The 18,400-nt window shown below is 40.9% G+C and overlaps 1 protein-coding gene across 11 annotated transcripts in view; it reads right to left on the reverse strand.

Annotated features, from left to right (window-relative positions):
- The window catches only part of shank3a (SH3 and multiple ankyrin repeat domains 3a), a 171,871-nt gene that overhangs the window by 17,056 nt on the left and 136,415 nt on the right, over positions 1–18,400 (reverse strand). For all 11 annotated transcript variants that reach the window (XM_034588086.1, XM_034588082.1, XM_034588087.1 and 8 more), the window contains 4 exons: positions 6,037–6,112; positions 3,307–3,389; positions 1,907–2,031; positions 1,472–1,607 (listed from right to left, as the gene is read on the reverse strand). In XM_034588086.1, the coding sequence (XP_034443977.1) occupies positions 1,472–1,607; positions 1,907–2,031; positions 3,307–3,389; positions 6,037–6,112 (420 nt within the window). The remainder of the gene's footprint in view (positions 1–1,471; positions 1,608–1,906; positions 2,032–3,306; positions 3,390–6,036; positions 6,113–18,400) is intronic.

Raw genomic sequence — 18,400 nt, forward strand, 5'->3', positions numbered from 1 at the left:
TCGACATGTTTCTGAGATGCTTTCCAGCTCAACACAGTTGTAAAAGGTGGTTATCTGAGTTACTTTAGCTTCTCTGTCAGCTCCTGGCAGTCTGACTGTTCTCCTCGGATCTCTCTCATCAACCCGACCTTTCTGTACGCAGAAATACTGCTCACTGGGTTTTTGATCATGTTTAGATTTCTGAGCTTATGTGGAAAACTATTTCTGTGTAGGAACTAGCAACTAGAGACTTGGAGTCTGCTGGTTGCCTGGCAACTAGTCAGAGCCAAGAAATGTCTGGCACATAACCACCATAAACAATGTGTTGTCATTTTTACATTGTTTTTAAAAAGCACATATATAACATCTTTAATTAGTCTACCTTCAGAGATGAGCCATGCTAGCTGTTTCCCTGTTTGATGTCTCTGTGCTAAGCTAACCAGCTGTTGGCTGAACAGAAATTAACGTATTCATTGTTTCTTCTGACTCTGTCAAGTGTTAAATAAATTTTTTTAACTTTTTACCTCAACTGACAACTGAGCAATTTCAGTTCTAGGAGGATGGTGAATGTGAGCTGCAGGTCAAGGCTAAAAACGAAAGCCGGTAAGTGGATCTTCAGTTAAGATTTTTTTGTGTATGTACTGGCATCAGTCATGTCAAGAAATAATAATATTGAGAGACGATTATAAGACAACAGAGGTGAGGGACAGACAGTCAGGTGGAGAAGAAATCGCTAAAGATGGAGAAAGAGAGATTAAGAGATACCACAAGGGCCTAAAGATTGAGTTGATACAGTCTGTTTGTTCAAAACCATTGAACAAAGTGTCACTGAAGCCCCTCTGAAACTAGGTCAAACCCATTTATCAGTCTTTGTATCACAGTAATCTCTCACACACACACACACACACACACACACACACACACACACACACACACACACACACACACACACACACACACACACACACACTCTCCTGAGGTCAGAGTGGCAGGACTGTGTGGGAGCTGAGTAATGGTTGACATGGAAACCACATGAATTTACAGCAGAGATGAACATGGCAGAAATCACCTTGAAAATTGAAACATACATATTTTATACATAAATAACTTGTCTCCATTTAAACAATAAAAAAATCCATTAACAAATATCTGAGACATCCTGAGAAGTGCTACAATCAACAAACTTTAATTAAGTCAGTGTGTAATTACTAGAACATTTTCGATTTTAATTATAGTTCATACTAATGAATGAGATTGGTAATGGTTGAGTCAGTCCTCAAAAAAAGAACAGATGAAGCAGCTTGTCACATTCCACAAAATCGGGGGTGTTTTTGAGATGAAAAACCAATAGATGAAAATATATAATATATAAATATTAAATATTACATGTATTACATTTTAAAGTCACATAAACATGGGAGAATATGAATTTAGCATTGACCTTTTCTAAAGGGAGGATACAGAGGAGCTTGTCCATCCCACTGGTCTTTACCTTTCTTACGAATGACTTCCTCAGACTCGGGTTTGCGTGTGACAGACACCACCTTCATCAGCAGCCTGTTGCCCCCTTGCCGGATCAAGGACACCACCTGCTTGTGGCCCACCTTCACTACATTCACCCCATTTACCTGAGAGAAAACACACAGAATGAGACATGCTGACACAAGTCTCACCTTGTTTCCTGGAGAGCTGCTGACATTAACGCACCATAGTTACCAAAGTCTAGACAGTCAGGGTGAGATGCTTCACACGATTAAACATCCTGTGCCTCTTTGCAGAGACACAGGAGGGACAACTCATCACAACTTCAGCAGCACTACAGGACTGCAGCTTCCTGCACTTGTTAGTTTCCCCTCTGCATTCATCGACATTACCAGTGAGTTCATCCATGAGATTAAAAAGCAAGTGAAGAGCTGTCCTTAATTACCTCAATGAGGAAGTCTCCTGTCCTCAGACCAGCCCTCCAGGCCACTCCCTCCACATCCACAGACTCCAGGTACTGCAGGGCAGGGAATGCTGGGGTCGGAGTGAACTCTTCAATGGGCGTCTCAGCTGAGAATAAACACACAGAGAAAACCCAACCCGGAGCAGTTAATTAAAATCTATTGCTTCCAACTGAGGCATTTTTGTTCCTTCACTAAATGACCACCAAACGATCACAAACAGAAAAACGAATTGCATGCTGCAGAGAATATTTGAAAAATGTTTGCTATCAGTTTAAGTATGTTCAGTTTTATTTCCTAGGCAATGATTTATTCCTCAAATGTTTCCTTTCATCTTTACCAAATAATAATTTATTGATTAATATGTTGTGTTTAGTTCAATAAAAAATATGTTAGAGTGTATTAAACGGGAACATTAGTAGTAGGGGTGCAACTGTGGCCTCCTGCACCTGAACAGTCATTTATCAACTATCATTGATTTAAGCAGGGTCACAGAAAAACATGTGCACATGTCCACAGCTTCATGCATGTTTTAACAAAATACACACATGCACGCAAACAGTGCACAATCACACTTCATGAACGCGCTACTACAAACTCCATTTAATCCTGGAGCGAATCCAACAAAATCACTGACACATGAGAGTGCTCAATGGACCACTGCAGTGTGTTAGTGCATGTGTGTGTGTTTAAGGTTAGTGGGGAGTAAAAGACAGAGTGAGTAAAAGGGAACAGTGTGAGCCAGGATCCATGGCAGTGAGTGATGGAGCAGTAACAGACTCCCGGCAAGGTGCCTGAGAAGGGGTTGCCATGGTAACCATCCCGAGCAGGGGAGCTGGCACGTGCATGAGTAAAATTAATTTGCGGCGATGGAGATGAGTAGAGAGATGATTTTCCTAAAGAAAAAAATGCTGAAGGTAAGAAAGTGATTGTGTAAAAAAATATTTTGAGATGATAATGGAAAGGAAGGACATGAAGGAGGTGGAGGAGAGCAGAGAGGAATAAAAACAAGATAGACAAAGGAACGATGAAATGAGAGAGGAGAGTAAGGAGGAGAGTGTCTAGTAAAGCTCAACGCCATGTGCGGGGAACAGATGGGACAGCTAGCTGACAGCTCAGCCAAGGATGACGCCACACACACACACAGAAAGAGAGAGAGAGAGAGAGAGAGAAGCCTGAGTGCATCTAAGTATACAAGCAGAGTGTTGACCAAAGCTGGTCGTGTTGTTGACTCACACAGTAACAATCAAGAGACTCACAGTCGGTGAGTCAGATCAATAAACTATTTCTTAGTTCGAAACTCAGACAAATGTTGAAAAAAGGTAGATATAGTGAATGTGACTGTTTCGAGGTTTGTGTTTGTGCATGTGTGTGTGTAGCTCACCTTTGGCTCCTCGCAAGACAAAGCCAAATCCTTCATTTTCTTTTTTCTGCAAAACAGCATTCTTCTCCTCTATGATATAGTCACTGTGAAGGAGAGAAAAGAGGGAGAGCAGGTATGAATCCAACACCATCCCCACAAACACACACACACAAGCTGAGAGTGAGGGGCGAGAGGTAGAGCAGGAGAGTAAAGAGGGTCAGTCCGCGGGGGTTGAGAAGTTAGAGGCACACAAACACACACACACCTTTCCTGTTAACCAATCAAGTTAAAAGCCAAGCCAAGACACCACAGCTCAGGATTCCCAGAGGTTATTGTGAGAAAGAGTCAGAGAGGTATAGAGACAGGAAACAAGAGTGAGAGAAAGCGAGCAGACGAAAGAGGGAGTCCTCGTGATTGAAGAAGAGTGAATCAATCCTCCAACTGATCCTTCAGATGAGACTGCAGCTGAGGAGGGTGTTAAGGGCTCCTGCTAAAGAAACTGACAGAGATGGCTTCTGTGCAATATTATTCCCTGACTAATGATGGAGGGAATCAGAGGCAAAAGAAGGTGAGCAGTTCATCACTGTCTGATTTTGAGCGTTGAGAGGTGAAAGCTGTTATTTGATGTTAAGTCTGGGAGCCAAAACCAAAGCAGAGTTAGTAAAGCATTCAAAATAGCATGATGGCTGGTTGTGTGAGGAGAAGAATGCTGTATATAAAGATGGACGGCTCCCTAAAAGTAAAGCCAAAGCATCTTGATCGCCACCTGGTGGCTGGCTGCAAAACAGGTAATGAACACCACCTCCTTCATGTTAGTGGATGGGACATGTACCAAATTAAAAGCTCTAAGTACATGTAAATGTAAGAGTTTTGTAGTAAATGTAACAAGTACAAAAAAAAGTGTGTTTCTTATGGTAAATTTGGTTTTATTCACTTTGATGCTATGAAAATTGGGTAAAATGTAATGACTGATGGCTAAGACTGATTCGATACTGCTGCACCATCCCCTGATGGCTACCGCACAGACAGTCGCTCTAAATGTGCACGATGGCAGCATTTGTATATTTCGGCTTCATTTCTGGATAGTGTCATTCATCTTTATATACAATCTATACTTGTACATTTTATCTATATTTATGATATATGAAGAGGTAAATTGAGGAAAGGGTTACAGTAAAATGGATGTGAAAAAAGGCTAAAGACCATTTTCATTTTCAATGTAAAATAAAATATCATTAGGGTGACCTGAACATCTCAACCTTCATGTGTAGATGACTATAATCCAGTTTTCATTAACTTAAAAATGGTGTGGCTGTTATGTTACGTGTGTCTTCACAACACACTTGGACTGAGAAGACTGCTTTCAGTTAACAGCCGGAACACCATCACAAGAGTTTTGTAGTATTTTGTGATTTCCTCCATTAGACGTCATTCCTTGTTACGGCAAAGGCAGGTGTGGAGGGCAAGTGTTCATGTTGCAACTCAGTGCACTGCAGTCTCCATTAGCTCAGTTACACACCACTCTCTCAGACTTACCAAGGGAACACAAAGCTCCTGCTGCTGGAGCCAGGAGACCCGTAACAAACCTTTCTGCAGGAGGGAGGTCAAAGGTGTGTTTTCATAAAAAGCTATCCACTTCTGCACAAATTGTTATGCACAGAGAAACTGTGTTGGTTGAGCATCAGTAAGATGGTTTGTTTCTGTCCAAACCCTTTTATCCACTAGACTTTCATCTCTGCTCTAATGCCAGATTAATGCAATACGCTCACTGTCCTCGTTCAGAATCTCTATCCACCTACATAACTCAATAAAGAGAAACTATGATGTAAGAATTTCCCCTGAAAATAAATGTGTCATTTGACATTTGTGATTCTGAAATTTCTGAGACTGCAGTTCAGATACGATCTCGGAAATTGTAGAGTGTAACTCACTCACTGTCCTACAGTATCTATATTTACTCAGACATTCATGTTACATCTGGCCCTTAAAATTCCAGAGCTCTATCCTGCTATGATTAAATGCGGTGGCATTTATGCTGTTGCACTTCTGGAAGGCGACAAGATATTTATTTTATTTTCAGGTCTGAACATAACATACCTACCTATGGAAATCACAGCCTGTACTAAACCCAGAGCTCTGGTGAATGAAGTGATATTTAATCTGTCTAAAACATGGACATTTCATAAAAAGCTGAGAAAGTGGATGGAAACAATGCTCACTCAGAGTAGCTCTGTCACTCTTGTCTGACATACCTTGTCATTAAAGCGAAAATTTGCATTATAAAAAAAACCTCACATCACTTGCTTTTCCACTCTCAGCTAACAAATCCGATTTAAAGGAGCGGGAGCACTCACAATAAATTTCAGTTTGAGACAGGGAAAGAATTCAATAAGAATCCTGGCAGAAAAATAGAGATATAAAAGGCACAAAACCGTGCATGTTCCAATACACATGCATGCAGAGCATACAGTATTATGCCTGTGTGTGCACAGTGCACAAATACCGACAAAACATAGTGTTAAACAGCTATGCAACAGAAACTCAGTTTTACTGTTAGAACTGGGTGCAGTGGCTGCATGATGTCTATAGATGGCAGCAGCTCCAAAGCACTCAAACTGCTTTTTACATGCTCTTCATCACCCCTCTTAAGGTAACGTAATGTGACCTACATTGTTTGTGCAGTACAGTATGCACTAATCCACATGGCCTGCACACTGCAGTGGCACAGTGTCTCAGAGAAAGCGGCTGTACCTGTATGAGGTGAAGTTGTCGTAGGATCCCACAGTGTAGTGTCTGAACAGTCTCTTGGTGCGGTCCTCCCGAGTCTCTGCAAAACAAATGAAAAGCATTTTAATGCAATCAGACCATCCAGTACCTCCAGTTGCTCTGCATCATACCTTCATGCCAATTATATGCTCACATCAGACATAAAAAACATCTTTACAGGTAAAAAAAATGACTAAATGCCTTCACACTAAGTTACTGTGTATTTAAGTTATAGATCATTTATATGTAGTTTATTTATATTTATTTATGTTTACAAATAAACATGATTTTGATATTATTTTGAGAAATTCAAAATTCAAGAGAAAAGATGTATAAGCTGTAAAACTAAAAACCACAGTTTTTGATTTCCATAAGTGTCTTGCACTCACAGAATGGATGAGTCGTAATACCATCAACTTTTGACAGAATTATTGTCATGATTTCATATCAGAGGCTCTCTTGCAATTAACCACACGTCATCCAAGGTTTAAATTGCTAGTGCAGTGTCTTGGAAGGAAGGTCAACCCCATTTCCCGGTGTATGGGGTTCTTGCAGTGTTCGAGGAAATAAGCAACTTCTCAAATGGCACTATTTTAAATGTTATTAAAAAAGAACACAGTTTATTTTTCTGAATTACTTCCACGTTTGCTTAAATCTTTTCAGTCCACAAAAATGTCAGAAGTGTGACTGGTGTTTCTACCCCTGTTAGTATTAAACTGTCCTCAGAAATCTAATTCAGTTATCACAGAGAAGAATTAAGTTACCACACAGAAGTAATCATCATTAACATGCTTCATTTATCATAACCTACCAGAGTATAATTGTTCCATGGTATTTTTTATATTTTGAAACAGTTCATGAATTACAAAATTATTTTTCTTTAAAATGTTTCTTTTGAAGTGGGAAGTGTACTAGACTAGACATCATGTTGAGCACAATTAATAGTGTGTGTATGTGTGTGCGCATGTGCACGGTTTCCTGTCAGCATGTGGGTGGATTTATCCTCAGGGAGTGCAGATAGAGATTGATGCCCTCTCGCCATCACAATAATACACGTTGCTCCTCCACTAAACAACAGTCTGCTGACTACACAGCCCAAAACCCTTTCAGGTCACACGGACACGCTTTAAAAGTTCTTAGTGAAACAAATCAAGACATATGTGAGACAACACAGGACATAAAGTGCGTCTCACAAGAGAGGTTGCATATATTTTTTTCCCCGTTCCTTTCTTCTATCTGTGGCCGTCACACCTCCACCTCCAAATAAAATGTATTCCATTGTTATAATATACATTATTATCATGAGTACTAATACTGATGATGATAAAGTGTTTCAACAGAGACCTAACTCATAGCAACAATAGTATTTATGATACTGCTGACAAACAAATACTGGTAATAAACACACACAGACCTACCTACCTACCCACTGATCGACCTACCTATTCATCTATCTATACTGTACATATGGATTCATACACAGTAACCTTTGATTTGGTGAAGCTGTGAGAGTGAGCAGTGTCCTGCTGGTAATGTGAGACACTGCATGTAACCATAAGTCTTGCTGTACCATATTTCTGCGTTTCCTATCACTTCTGACAGTCTGCTATCTAATAAAGGTAATACATCAAACTGTTTGCGATGTCCTGTATATGTGGGGATAAAAAGACACGTAAAGAGTGAAAAGGAAAAGAGATCAAAGTAAGTGAGCACACTTGAAGTGGCGGGCATCCTCAGATCCACCTTAGCCTGTGCACTGACAGTGTGTGACTGACAGACAGTCAGCTGCGGAAAACTTGAAGCTCTGACGACTGCGTCCACTGTCACTTGGTGACACAACAGAAGGAAATTAGCAATCTGCTCCAAAATACAAAGTTCACGTTAAACTTTGACCTCTGGGAATGGAGAGACTGGGTTCTTCCTCTTTCACCTGCACTCTCATTTTCATCTGCTTTTCGATTTGTTGTTTATCATATTTTCTTTTAGTTCAGGCGAGGAATCCTCAACATTAATCCCGGTGGAGATTAATGTAGTTGGGAACACCTGTGCAGAGGGCTTTTTCCTTTTGGCAAACACGACTGGGTTTGTAGGTGTGTTGGCAAACTGCCGAGATAATGATGTTATGCCAACATTGTAATCAGCAGATGCAGTAAGAGGTGTCACTGTCCCCTTCTTCTAATGAGGCAGGGATTCTCCGGCTTTCACTGATGCCAAAAGAAGTCCAGTGAATTGTTTTAATGTGCTCTGACGTTTTACTACCTGGACGACTAAAACAGCTGCACACAGACCAGAAATGGGCAAATAGAAGTAGAAAGGCGTATCGATGGAAAGTGAACTCATGGAAATGACTGCCACACCTTTCAAAAAGATAAAAAACATAATATGTTTATGTTTATGTTTATCTAAAATTGTATATTATACAATTTTAGATGAATCAAACGTGTGTAAAGGACTGAGATGTGTTAATAAATAGGAAAAGAGAGTTAAGAGCTGGCTGGTGTTCATTCTGGGTTATAGAAGGTTACTCTACATCTGGTCGTGGGAGGAAGGATGTGGCATTTTGTTCGCACTAGTTGCCAAAGGGAAGATGAAATAAAAGGTGTTATTTGCTGAGATAGTTGTAGATGAGTGACTGTCTCTTCCTGCATATTCAGAGCCTGTCTTTTACAGCCGTCACTCAGCTTTCTCACACACCTTCATCCTCACGCATCATCAAAATGTCCTCACCTCAAAAAAGAGAATCAGTCAAATGTTGGATAATTCTGGGAGATTGTGAGTGAAATGTTGTGTGTCAGTTTTGTGAACATACAGTATATTTGTGTGAGTGTGCGTGCACGATGTGACACCAGATGCAATCTAATAGTATGAAATGCAGCTCATTCATCACAACTGTCACCTATTTTGTCCAGCCCAGGAGCATCTAAAGGCAGAGCTCAGATAGTACAGATAACCTCAACCACACACACACACACACTCACACAGGACACACTCACACAGGACAAAGCGTACCCACTGTAATTAAAGGCTGTTTAAGTTATGTACATCAGATCATTTAAGGTGTAATATGTCAGCTATCTCTGCTGTAGAACATGTTTTCTTGCTGTGAGCGGGTGGTGGTGACGGTCGCTTGCCGAGTTCAGCCATCGCTGCATTTACAAGACAAGAGTTTCTAATATGCTGTCTGAGCAGCACCGTTTCCTCAGGGAAGACTGGATGCTGTAGTGACTTGCTATCGGGAAGTAACGAGATGGCTCGTTAGCATGCAAACTTCAGTTGGAAACCAAATAGTGAGAGAAACATTGCAATTGTTTTCCACAGCCGGAGACAGCTCTTGCGAAGTAAGGGAACTTGCAACGTTTCTATTACATTGGTAAACAGCTGTTAATGCTAATGTAAGCTACAGTATGTAGGGTGGATTTCCAAAACACTGGGTGTCAGGATGTGGTATGGTTTAGGGAAGAATCTATAACATTTTAATGTGGATCTCGGGCAGGGGGCAGATCCAGGAATTCTTTGTTTTTATTGAGATAAGGCATTTTTAAATATTTTCACTGTTTTCCCATCTTAAAGAGAGAATCAGCTGCTGGAAACTTACTTCTATGAGTGTGGGAAATTTGGCGCATCTTGATTGAATTTAAGGGGACTGTTGGGCCTTGGTGGGGGAACGTGCTCTACTGAGTGTCTCTATGTGTTTCAAGTGATACCTCATCCATAAACATTTGAGAATAAGCTGTTAATCTTGTCTCTCTGGCGATAGCTGCAAACACAGCTGTCATTTTTAGCACATCAAGCTGCATCTCACGCTGTAACGTTGCTGCTCTTTCTGCTACTCTGCTAAACATGCAACGTCTCAGACTTCTGCTGTAAACATCTGTGTTTTAGCTCACATTGACAGATTGTTCCACCCTCACTACCCTTGTCTGAAGGACGCAAGTGTCACATCACACACACATCCCACACACATCACAACACAACACAAACACACACACACACACACACACACAATCTCTGGACCCTGATAAATAGAATTAACCTGTGCTGTTTTACCACTGATAAGAGCTGCAGACAAACATGTACACAGGGTCACGCGAACACACACACTTATCAAGTGTGCCTCATTGACTTTTTTATTCTTTCCATCCAAGCCCCCACTCATCCCTCTTTTCCTTGTCTCCTTTCTCTGTCTAATTACATTCGTGTTGTGCATTTTAACCATTTTAACCAGGTCAACAGAAGCGTAACAGGGGGAGTAGTAATATCTGCGGGCTCCTTACACCTTGAATACTAAAAACTTTTAAAAATTAATCTCAACAATGCTGGCTTGTGGAAGAAAAAGTACATAAAGAAAGACAGAATCGTTCTCTCTTTCTTTCTCCATTGTGCTGTCACACAATGCACCTGTCATTTCCTAGATCCAACAGGGAGTCATTGGACCGTACAGGTGGATACAGAACTAACCCACTTTCACGCAGCACAGAGGACAGAGCAATGTCTTCATTTTCTATTCTCTCCTCATATTCCTTTGTCTATCTCTGATTTTCTATTCTCTACAAACCAGTCATTCTCACAGTAGGACAGAATGTGACAGAGGTCACTAAAGGAGAACAACAATCAATCCAAAAGGAAGAAAAAAAAGAATATAAGCAGGTGTATTGTGAATTTAAACAAACAATGCAGTGGTTTGGATAATATTCAACATCAAAGGCCTCTGCAACAATTCAAACCAGTATTCAGTCAATGCAAGATTTCACAAGTATAATTTATGAACCAAATGTACACAGTTGGGATAGTTTACAAACAAACTGGACCTTTGTCAAACTAAATACTGAAGAAGAAACTCGTAATCTTGGTGCCAGCTGTTGCAGCAGTTCTTCAAACAGTCCAACGGATATCCTGAAATACATCCTGAAGCAGCTGTGGCACAGTTAAAGCTCCTGAACCAAGTAGTTCTCCTCTCTTCATTAATATTGGGTGTACCAAGATATTTAGTCATTTTCTTCTTGTCCTTAAGTAAAAGGACCAGATCATCATCGCTTGATGTAGATTTCATCTTTCTTTTCCGGAGGCGCAATTTTTCTCAATCCTTTTTTATTCACTAAATTGTGTCAAAATTCGACTCTAAATCATTCGCTATTCTATGCGATTCCGATTGATTTGCGTCGCCATTGATGTGCAAAGGCCTAAAAGCTGAAAAAACTAAAACTGTGTGAGCACATATCTTTGATGTGAGTGGGACGCACGACTTAATCTTCAAATCAAGCCATTTTTCTGCATAGATGGACATGATAAAGCAAATGTAGGGGAACTTAATTAACTGGGAAGTAGGGAGTTCCCAAACATAGAAAGATGAGAAGGAAAAAACAAAGCATGTTAGACTGGGAATACAGGGAGAACAAATAAAGCTGAAACAAAATCAACTCCATGGGGTGAAGGTTGTAGATGAGAATAGAGTTTAAAAGTCTGTATCCAGCAAAATAGTTCACCACTCCCCCCTCTCTACTGCCCTTTTAACGGATATCCCACTACTTTGTCATTAGGAAGATCCCTTATTATGCAGTGTTTGCTTGTTTACACTAAACCATGTAAGATGGCATAATGACACCCCAAAATGTGTGATTTCAGAGTGCATGCTCTCCCAGTCTGTGTCTGAATGGTTTGTGTTAAAGGGGCTTATGACAGCAGGTTTGTCACCCTCCCTTTGAGTGTGGTCATTCGGAAAATGGAGAACATGTTGTAAACAAATTATTCATTTTGAGCACAACCCAACCTGCAAAAGTGTATTATACAGTGTATACGTATTCGTTGCCATGGATTACTGCACAGAAGTACATCAGTTCAAAATATTGCAGCAAACGATAGAACAAGAAGAATCAGCCACAGGGAAATGTTAGATGAAGAGCTGCGGACAACAGGCTGCAAATGCCAAACTCCTCAACAAGGGAACAGGTTTTACTGTGACCCGCTGTTGATCTGGAAAACTATTTTTGTGCCATACGAAGCATGAAATCAGATTGTGGTTGCAATCATTTTGACTGATCTCTTTATTAAAACGATGCATGTATATTTGGCTGCTGTGAACACAGATACATCATTTGCTCTTCTGTTGTGCTGTTACTAACCCTGGGTGTAGCCAAATAAACAATGACTCAAATGCATGACTAAGTTTAGGGAACAATCGCGAGCACAGTAAAACCATGACATGAAGTGAGCTGCTGTCTTAAGTTCCCAAACAACAATATTTACACAATCCCAAGAGATTGCATGCTGGGTAAATGTAAGCTGATTTAAGTTTCCTCTATTGCACCTTTCACATAGCAAGACTAAGTGTCTGACACTGCAGAAGCCAAGAAAGGAGGAGAAAGAGAGGGCAGAGATTTTAAACTCAACCTTTGAGTCTGAGCAGTCACAATCTAACAAGATGCTTTGTTAAGAGTACAGAATAAGACAATGCCACTGCAAGCACTGGTCTGTTGGGAATCGGGCTTTTAATTAAATAGAATATGAGATTAGATCTAATAATGCTGTACTGAAGGAAAAGAGTTCATCAAAGCTATCGAGTGTGAGAGTTATGAGTTAAAATCGCACATCTACCAACTCTTATTTCATTAAATGCAACAGAAGGTCACTTGAGGAATGAGATTTACTTGATTATCATGACATATCTTTATTAAAATGGACACATGAGTAAGAATCCTTCATTACAAACATAAATGTTCAAATATGAAACAAAACAGCTTTGCATTTGTAGCAGGGAGATGAAGAGGAGGGAAATGATGGGGAAAGTCGACAAATGATTGGAAAGCCCTCTGATAAGTTCTTAATCGTAAAATCTATATTTGACAAGCAGTCAGATACGTTCCCCAAGGCTAATGTGTGTATTTTCAGTCACAGTCACTTGAGTTTGTAGTATTGCACAGCCCCGTCTTCTAAAAATAGAAACGTTTGTACGCTTGCAGACACTATGCTTCTGTCTTTTACTACATTTCCCCTTATGCTGAGTCATATTGCAAGTTTCACACATTTACAAAAGGCAGTATTTTTTATTTTATCCCACAAGACACCACGTTACATGCAGTGTGACTATAAGTGAGCTGTCTGCTCAGTGTGCTGACTATAAGAATAGTGTGCAGAGAAAAACTTACCCCAATACAGCTCATGACACGTGTAGATCGGTCGTTCTGCCTTCACGACTGTTACAACTCCGTCTATCCTGCTACACAGCACTGGCATATCTGACACCATGACTGGACAACAGTCCATATTTTTTACTTTACAACTCCCGTCCTAAGACTTCCACCAGGAAGTTATACCTCAACCATGACACTTGTCTGTCTCCTGGAGCTGGGCCTGGTCTCTCTCTCATCCTCACCTAGAGATAACTAAAAGCAAAATGTCAATTTTCTGCAGCTTTGCAGACTCCTAGTTTTAGACTTCCTGGACAAGTACCATAGAAAACAGTCCTATTCCATTTCAGCTTCCAGCGTATATGTTTCAAATCTCTGCTTCCTTTCTTTCTCCTCCTCTCCCTCAGAATTGGTTGGTTTGTTGAAGAGTCTTCAGAAAGCTTGTTGTTTAGGTGTAAGTGTCAGAGGCAGAGACCAACGCCTATAAATACTTCCGCTCTGTCAAAGTGGAAGAAACCTTGAATAATTCAGTCAAATTCAGACAACAAGAAGAAACTGCTCTACAAGCTCTTCAAATACTGGGATGGTTTATCATGACATGCCTTTGAGTCAAGGTCAAGACAAGCTGAGTTGCACTAAGACAAACAAATACATATTCAAGGAAAGGAAAGAGAGCAGGAGAGTATAAGTGTTCAGCACAGGAACAAACGTATCAGTATCAGTAGCTGAATTGAATGTACTGAACTATCAATGTCACTGATTAATTCAGTAGCCGTATGTGTTCCTTTACCGGCGACTGTCACTGTCAGCTCAGCTGTATGACAGTATATTACTTTATGTTTAAAAATATTGTGGTGGTCAATTGGCAGATCATTAACTGTAAAGTGACAACATCCTGAGGTTCTTCTAATCTTACTGATTAGCTTGTTGATATCCGACCTGAGCCTGATGGCTCCGGACAGGTCAGGCTAGGTTCTGACAAAAACTTTGAAATGATATCCGGGCTGGGGTTCGGTACGGTTACGTTGGCGGGGCTATCTACTTGAAAATGTCAGGCTTGGCGAAGGTTCCGACACGAACGTCTCTCTCCGACAGTTGGTTAGGTTTGGACAGAAAAGTGCTTCTAACTGATGTGCCTCGGAAAATCATGTTTGCTGTTCTCGAAGACAAAAGAACTAAATTGTCAGTTACAATCTCTGAACTCAAAACAAAAGTTTTCTGAACTGCTCGGGAAAGTGGGAAAGTGATGCTGGTAAGAAGATGGAGAGAAGTAGAGTGAAACAGTTGTAAATGTTGGTGATAAATCATGCTCAGTCTCTGCTGAGTAAGTTGCTCTGTGTGTTATGACATGTTGTGATGTGACATCCCACAGCAGTTATAGTTTTCAGTCAGGCCGGTCAAACTGTAAACAAAATGATTTGACCAACTGTGTTGACAGAATACTGGAAAGAACGACTGCTGCAGGTAAGTATCGTGAGCAAGAGCAGCCACGATGCTGTGAAATAGACTTCACTTTGAGACAAATGTAGAAAACCTGCCCATGTGTATATGTGCTTGTTTTTGTGTACGTGTGTGTGTGAGAGTGCATGTGACCTGCTGTCATCCAATGCGGCACCTGTCAAAAGTGATATGTCTCTGCTCCTCTGTGAGACCTGATACAGCTTTGATTCATTGTTCAAATATCATCGCCATCTATTATGATTTGATACGGCTCTGTCCTCCAGAGACGGAGAGGGAGGGAGAGGGAGGGAGGGAGAGAGAGAGAGAGAGAGAGAGATGGCTCAACACACTCCACTGACTCCTGATGAAAAGTATCAGATAGTGGCCATCACTCTGCTGCGAACAAACAAACGACAAGTACACACACACACAAAAACACACACTAACACCTTGAGATGTGTCACTGTAGGACACTTACTGTGATTTTTTTTTTACAGGGTTAAACAGCAGACCTCCTCTTGAACTGGCCCTCTGTAATGCTGACTCAGCTAAACCTTAATACCAGAGACATGTCTTTCAACCCATAAGCCGTACTCACTATCTCTTTCTCATGAGATGGATTAGTTGGCTATGCTAATTTAACTGCTGACTCCACACGGAGTATAGACAATAACCAAAGTGTGTGCATGTGCATAAACATGTGAATGTAAAAAAAGGCCAGAGAAAGTCAATTTGCATGCCCATACACAGACACTGCTCTGTGGTGTCAGCATTTGCATACTCACTCGGCATTTTACAAGTCGCCACTAGAGAGTAACTGACTAAACACACTATCAATGTGATTTGCAGTCTTGGCCCGTACGTACAAATTTATGGTACCATGAGAGAACTTAACAGAGTAGTTTCTTACTAAAAGGTAAATGCATTTCTGTTTCCTTTATCTTTACGAGTTTGCTCAGTTTAATCTTTGAGAACTGTAAAAGTACCGACTGAATAAATCTGAACAACAGGACATAAAATGTAGAATCGCTGCTACAATAAAGAGATAAGGTGACGGTTGGAGCACAACACGCTTGATGAGGAATGAGGACACGCTGGAGGATCAACACCAATTCAAGATTTCTATGAAATGAGCGGCTCAGGATTTTTCATTTCACCACATCACAGAATCAGTCTTTAACTTTCTAGTTTTCTGAATTAAATAGCATACATCAATTAAGTAGGGTAGGTCAAATATAATGAAAATACATAATATTGAAAAATCACAATGAGTTTAAGCCTGTACATTCAACACAATGCATTAAATTTATTCTCATTTCACAGCTCCTGTTGAGGTGCCACTGAGTTAAGCCACCCTTAAGCCTCAAGCCTCCACGCTTTCTAAGAATATATAGAATAAGAGCGGAGAAATAAAAAGGATTTCCAGTCTCCTCCAGAGTAAACAAAGAGAAAAGGTGTGATAAGAAAGAAGCAGGTTTTATCAACATGTCATCAGTGTGACTGGCCTTCCATGAAAATATGAATATTCGTTATGTAAGAGAAGGGTGAAGACTGGACCTGTACTGGAAAGGCTGATCAAATGACAAACTGAAAAAGATGTTAACTAACAACGATAACTAGATAAAAATGTACCACCTACCAAGACACAAATCAAATATTAACTTGCAGTATATACAATATGTATTATTTGACTATTACTCTTCTATTTCTAGCATCCACATGGCTGCCTCTGAGAATATCTTCTTTGATCTGTTCCTTTGACCAAATTCCCCAAGAGCACTCTTCTCCCTGAGTGATATGACTCATTGATTATTAAGTTAACACTGAATCAAGCCTTTGTATGAATGTCCTCTGTTGTTGCATGTGTTCACTTGATACAGAATAGCGTTCTGATTATGAAGCCGCACAGAATGTGGCTATTACAACATAGTTATAGTAATTCTTGCTCTGCCCATGACAAGAATATCTCTGACTGATGTTTTAATAGCATAGCGTACATTAGGCTTAAATTGTACAAACTACAAAATACAGCTCTCAGTATCATATATAAGGTGACAATGTTCGAAGATGCACAAAAGAAATATTGTGCAATTTATTGAGAAAGTGCCAAAAAATAGAAATACAATTTAACAGGCTCAGATAATGACTGAGATCCATCATTGTAGCAGAAAAACTACTGACCTTGCACCTCGGACATGAGTGGGGAAGAACCAAACTACAAAGAAGCCCACACAGAAACTACGCTCATTAGCTTCACAGTTTTGTCCAGATGACTTATATGATCCCTCACCAATCCATTACACCATCTTCCTATCCCTCCTTACCACTCTCCTCCACCGCAACCCTCCGACTTTGCTCTGCCCATGTCAGTCTCAGCTGCCGCAGCAACACTGATGTTTGAGCATTCTAGAGGAGTGCAGACACACTCCAAAACTTCTTAATGGGCAGGCTAAAAATAGCTCAGGCTGGATCTGACTGGGCTGATTCATGCGGCTGTGAGTCATTCAACTGTGCCGCGGTGTGAGGGGAGCGGGTGAACGAGCACAAAGAGAAAAGAAATAAAAGTTTGCACGCTTGTTAAGATATCAAACCATTGAGAAATCAAGCATTGCTTATCCCATCACAGAGAAAAAATACACATTATTATGCTCTGTGTGTGTGTGTGTGTGCGTGTGTGTGTGCGTGTGTGCGTGTGGGGGGGGGGGGGGGGGGGGGCGCGAAGGTCCTATAAGGACATCTGAGGCTGCAGGGCACTCAAAGTAAAAAAGGAAGGCTGATATAATGGAATCTAGGGCTGGTAAAAATCTTTCATTTAACATTTGGTAGAATTTTTTTTTATCAGGAGGTTAACAGCGTGAGGGGGTGGGGTCTTTCGATTGGGGGGGGCCTGTATGATCCCGACAGAATGTAGATTAACAGACCTACTGCTGAAAATGAGTGGCCGCTGGCAATATGGTAGCATCATTAGAATGAGACGAGCAGTTAATACTCACATCATTATCCCCTCCATTGCCATGAGTAAACATCTTCCATTAACCCCCACATACAGGGCAGCAGCATGTGTGCAGTGTGTTTGTGAGAGAGGCAGTGAGATGTTCGCAGGGTGGGTACAGATGTTCAGGTATATTCCAAAGATTTAAACCTCTTTTTAGAATCATAATGGACTCTCAGTAGTATGAGGGGCACAGTGAGATTGGTTTTTTTTTAAACAGTACAATGATTTATAAACACTCTACACCTCCCCAACACTAGCACATATCAGCCATTTGCCCACAGCAGTGTTACACCACGGCATCACTCATTGTGCTCTTAATGAATTCAATCAATGGCCTTTGCTTTTTGCCCTCATTTTCTCCATCAGTCGCTCATGCCCCGTTCTTTCCCATTTCTCCTCCCTGTGACAGCTACACTTTGCATCTGTCTTTCCTCCCTCCCTCTGTCCCCTCGAGCAGCAGCGGAAGATGAACTGCTGGCTGCAGGTAGCTCCGGCCGAGAGAGAGAGAGAGAGAGAGAGAGAGAGAGAGAGAGAGAGAGAGAGAGAGAGAAGAGCAGCGTAGTGACAGATAACAGCCGAGAGATTCGGTGACGATTTAAAGCATGCCTCGTTCACATGGTCACCTGCTTCCTTTCTCTTTCACTCCCTGTCCTCTATTGCTCGCTAGCTGCCCTCTACTATCCCCACTTGCTGCCCCAACACCGAAACTGCTTTTTCCATCACCTAATATTTTTGTCTTTTCCCTTTTCTATCATTGCTCTTTCAAACCTGGCAGGGAGGAGAGGAAAGA

Source organism: Hippoglossus hippoglossus, chromosome 6 (genome assembly GCF_009819705.1).
Source record: "Hippoglossus hippoglossus isolate fHipHip1 chromosome 6, fHipHip1.pri, whole genome shotgun sequence".
NCBI lineage: Eukaryota > Metazoa > Chordata > Actinopteri > Pleuronectiformes > Pleuronectidae > Hippoglossus > Hippoglossus hippoglossus.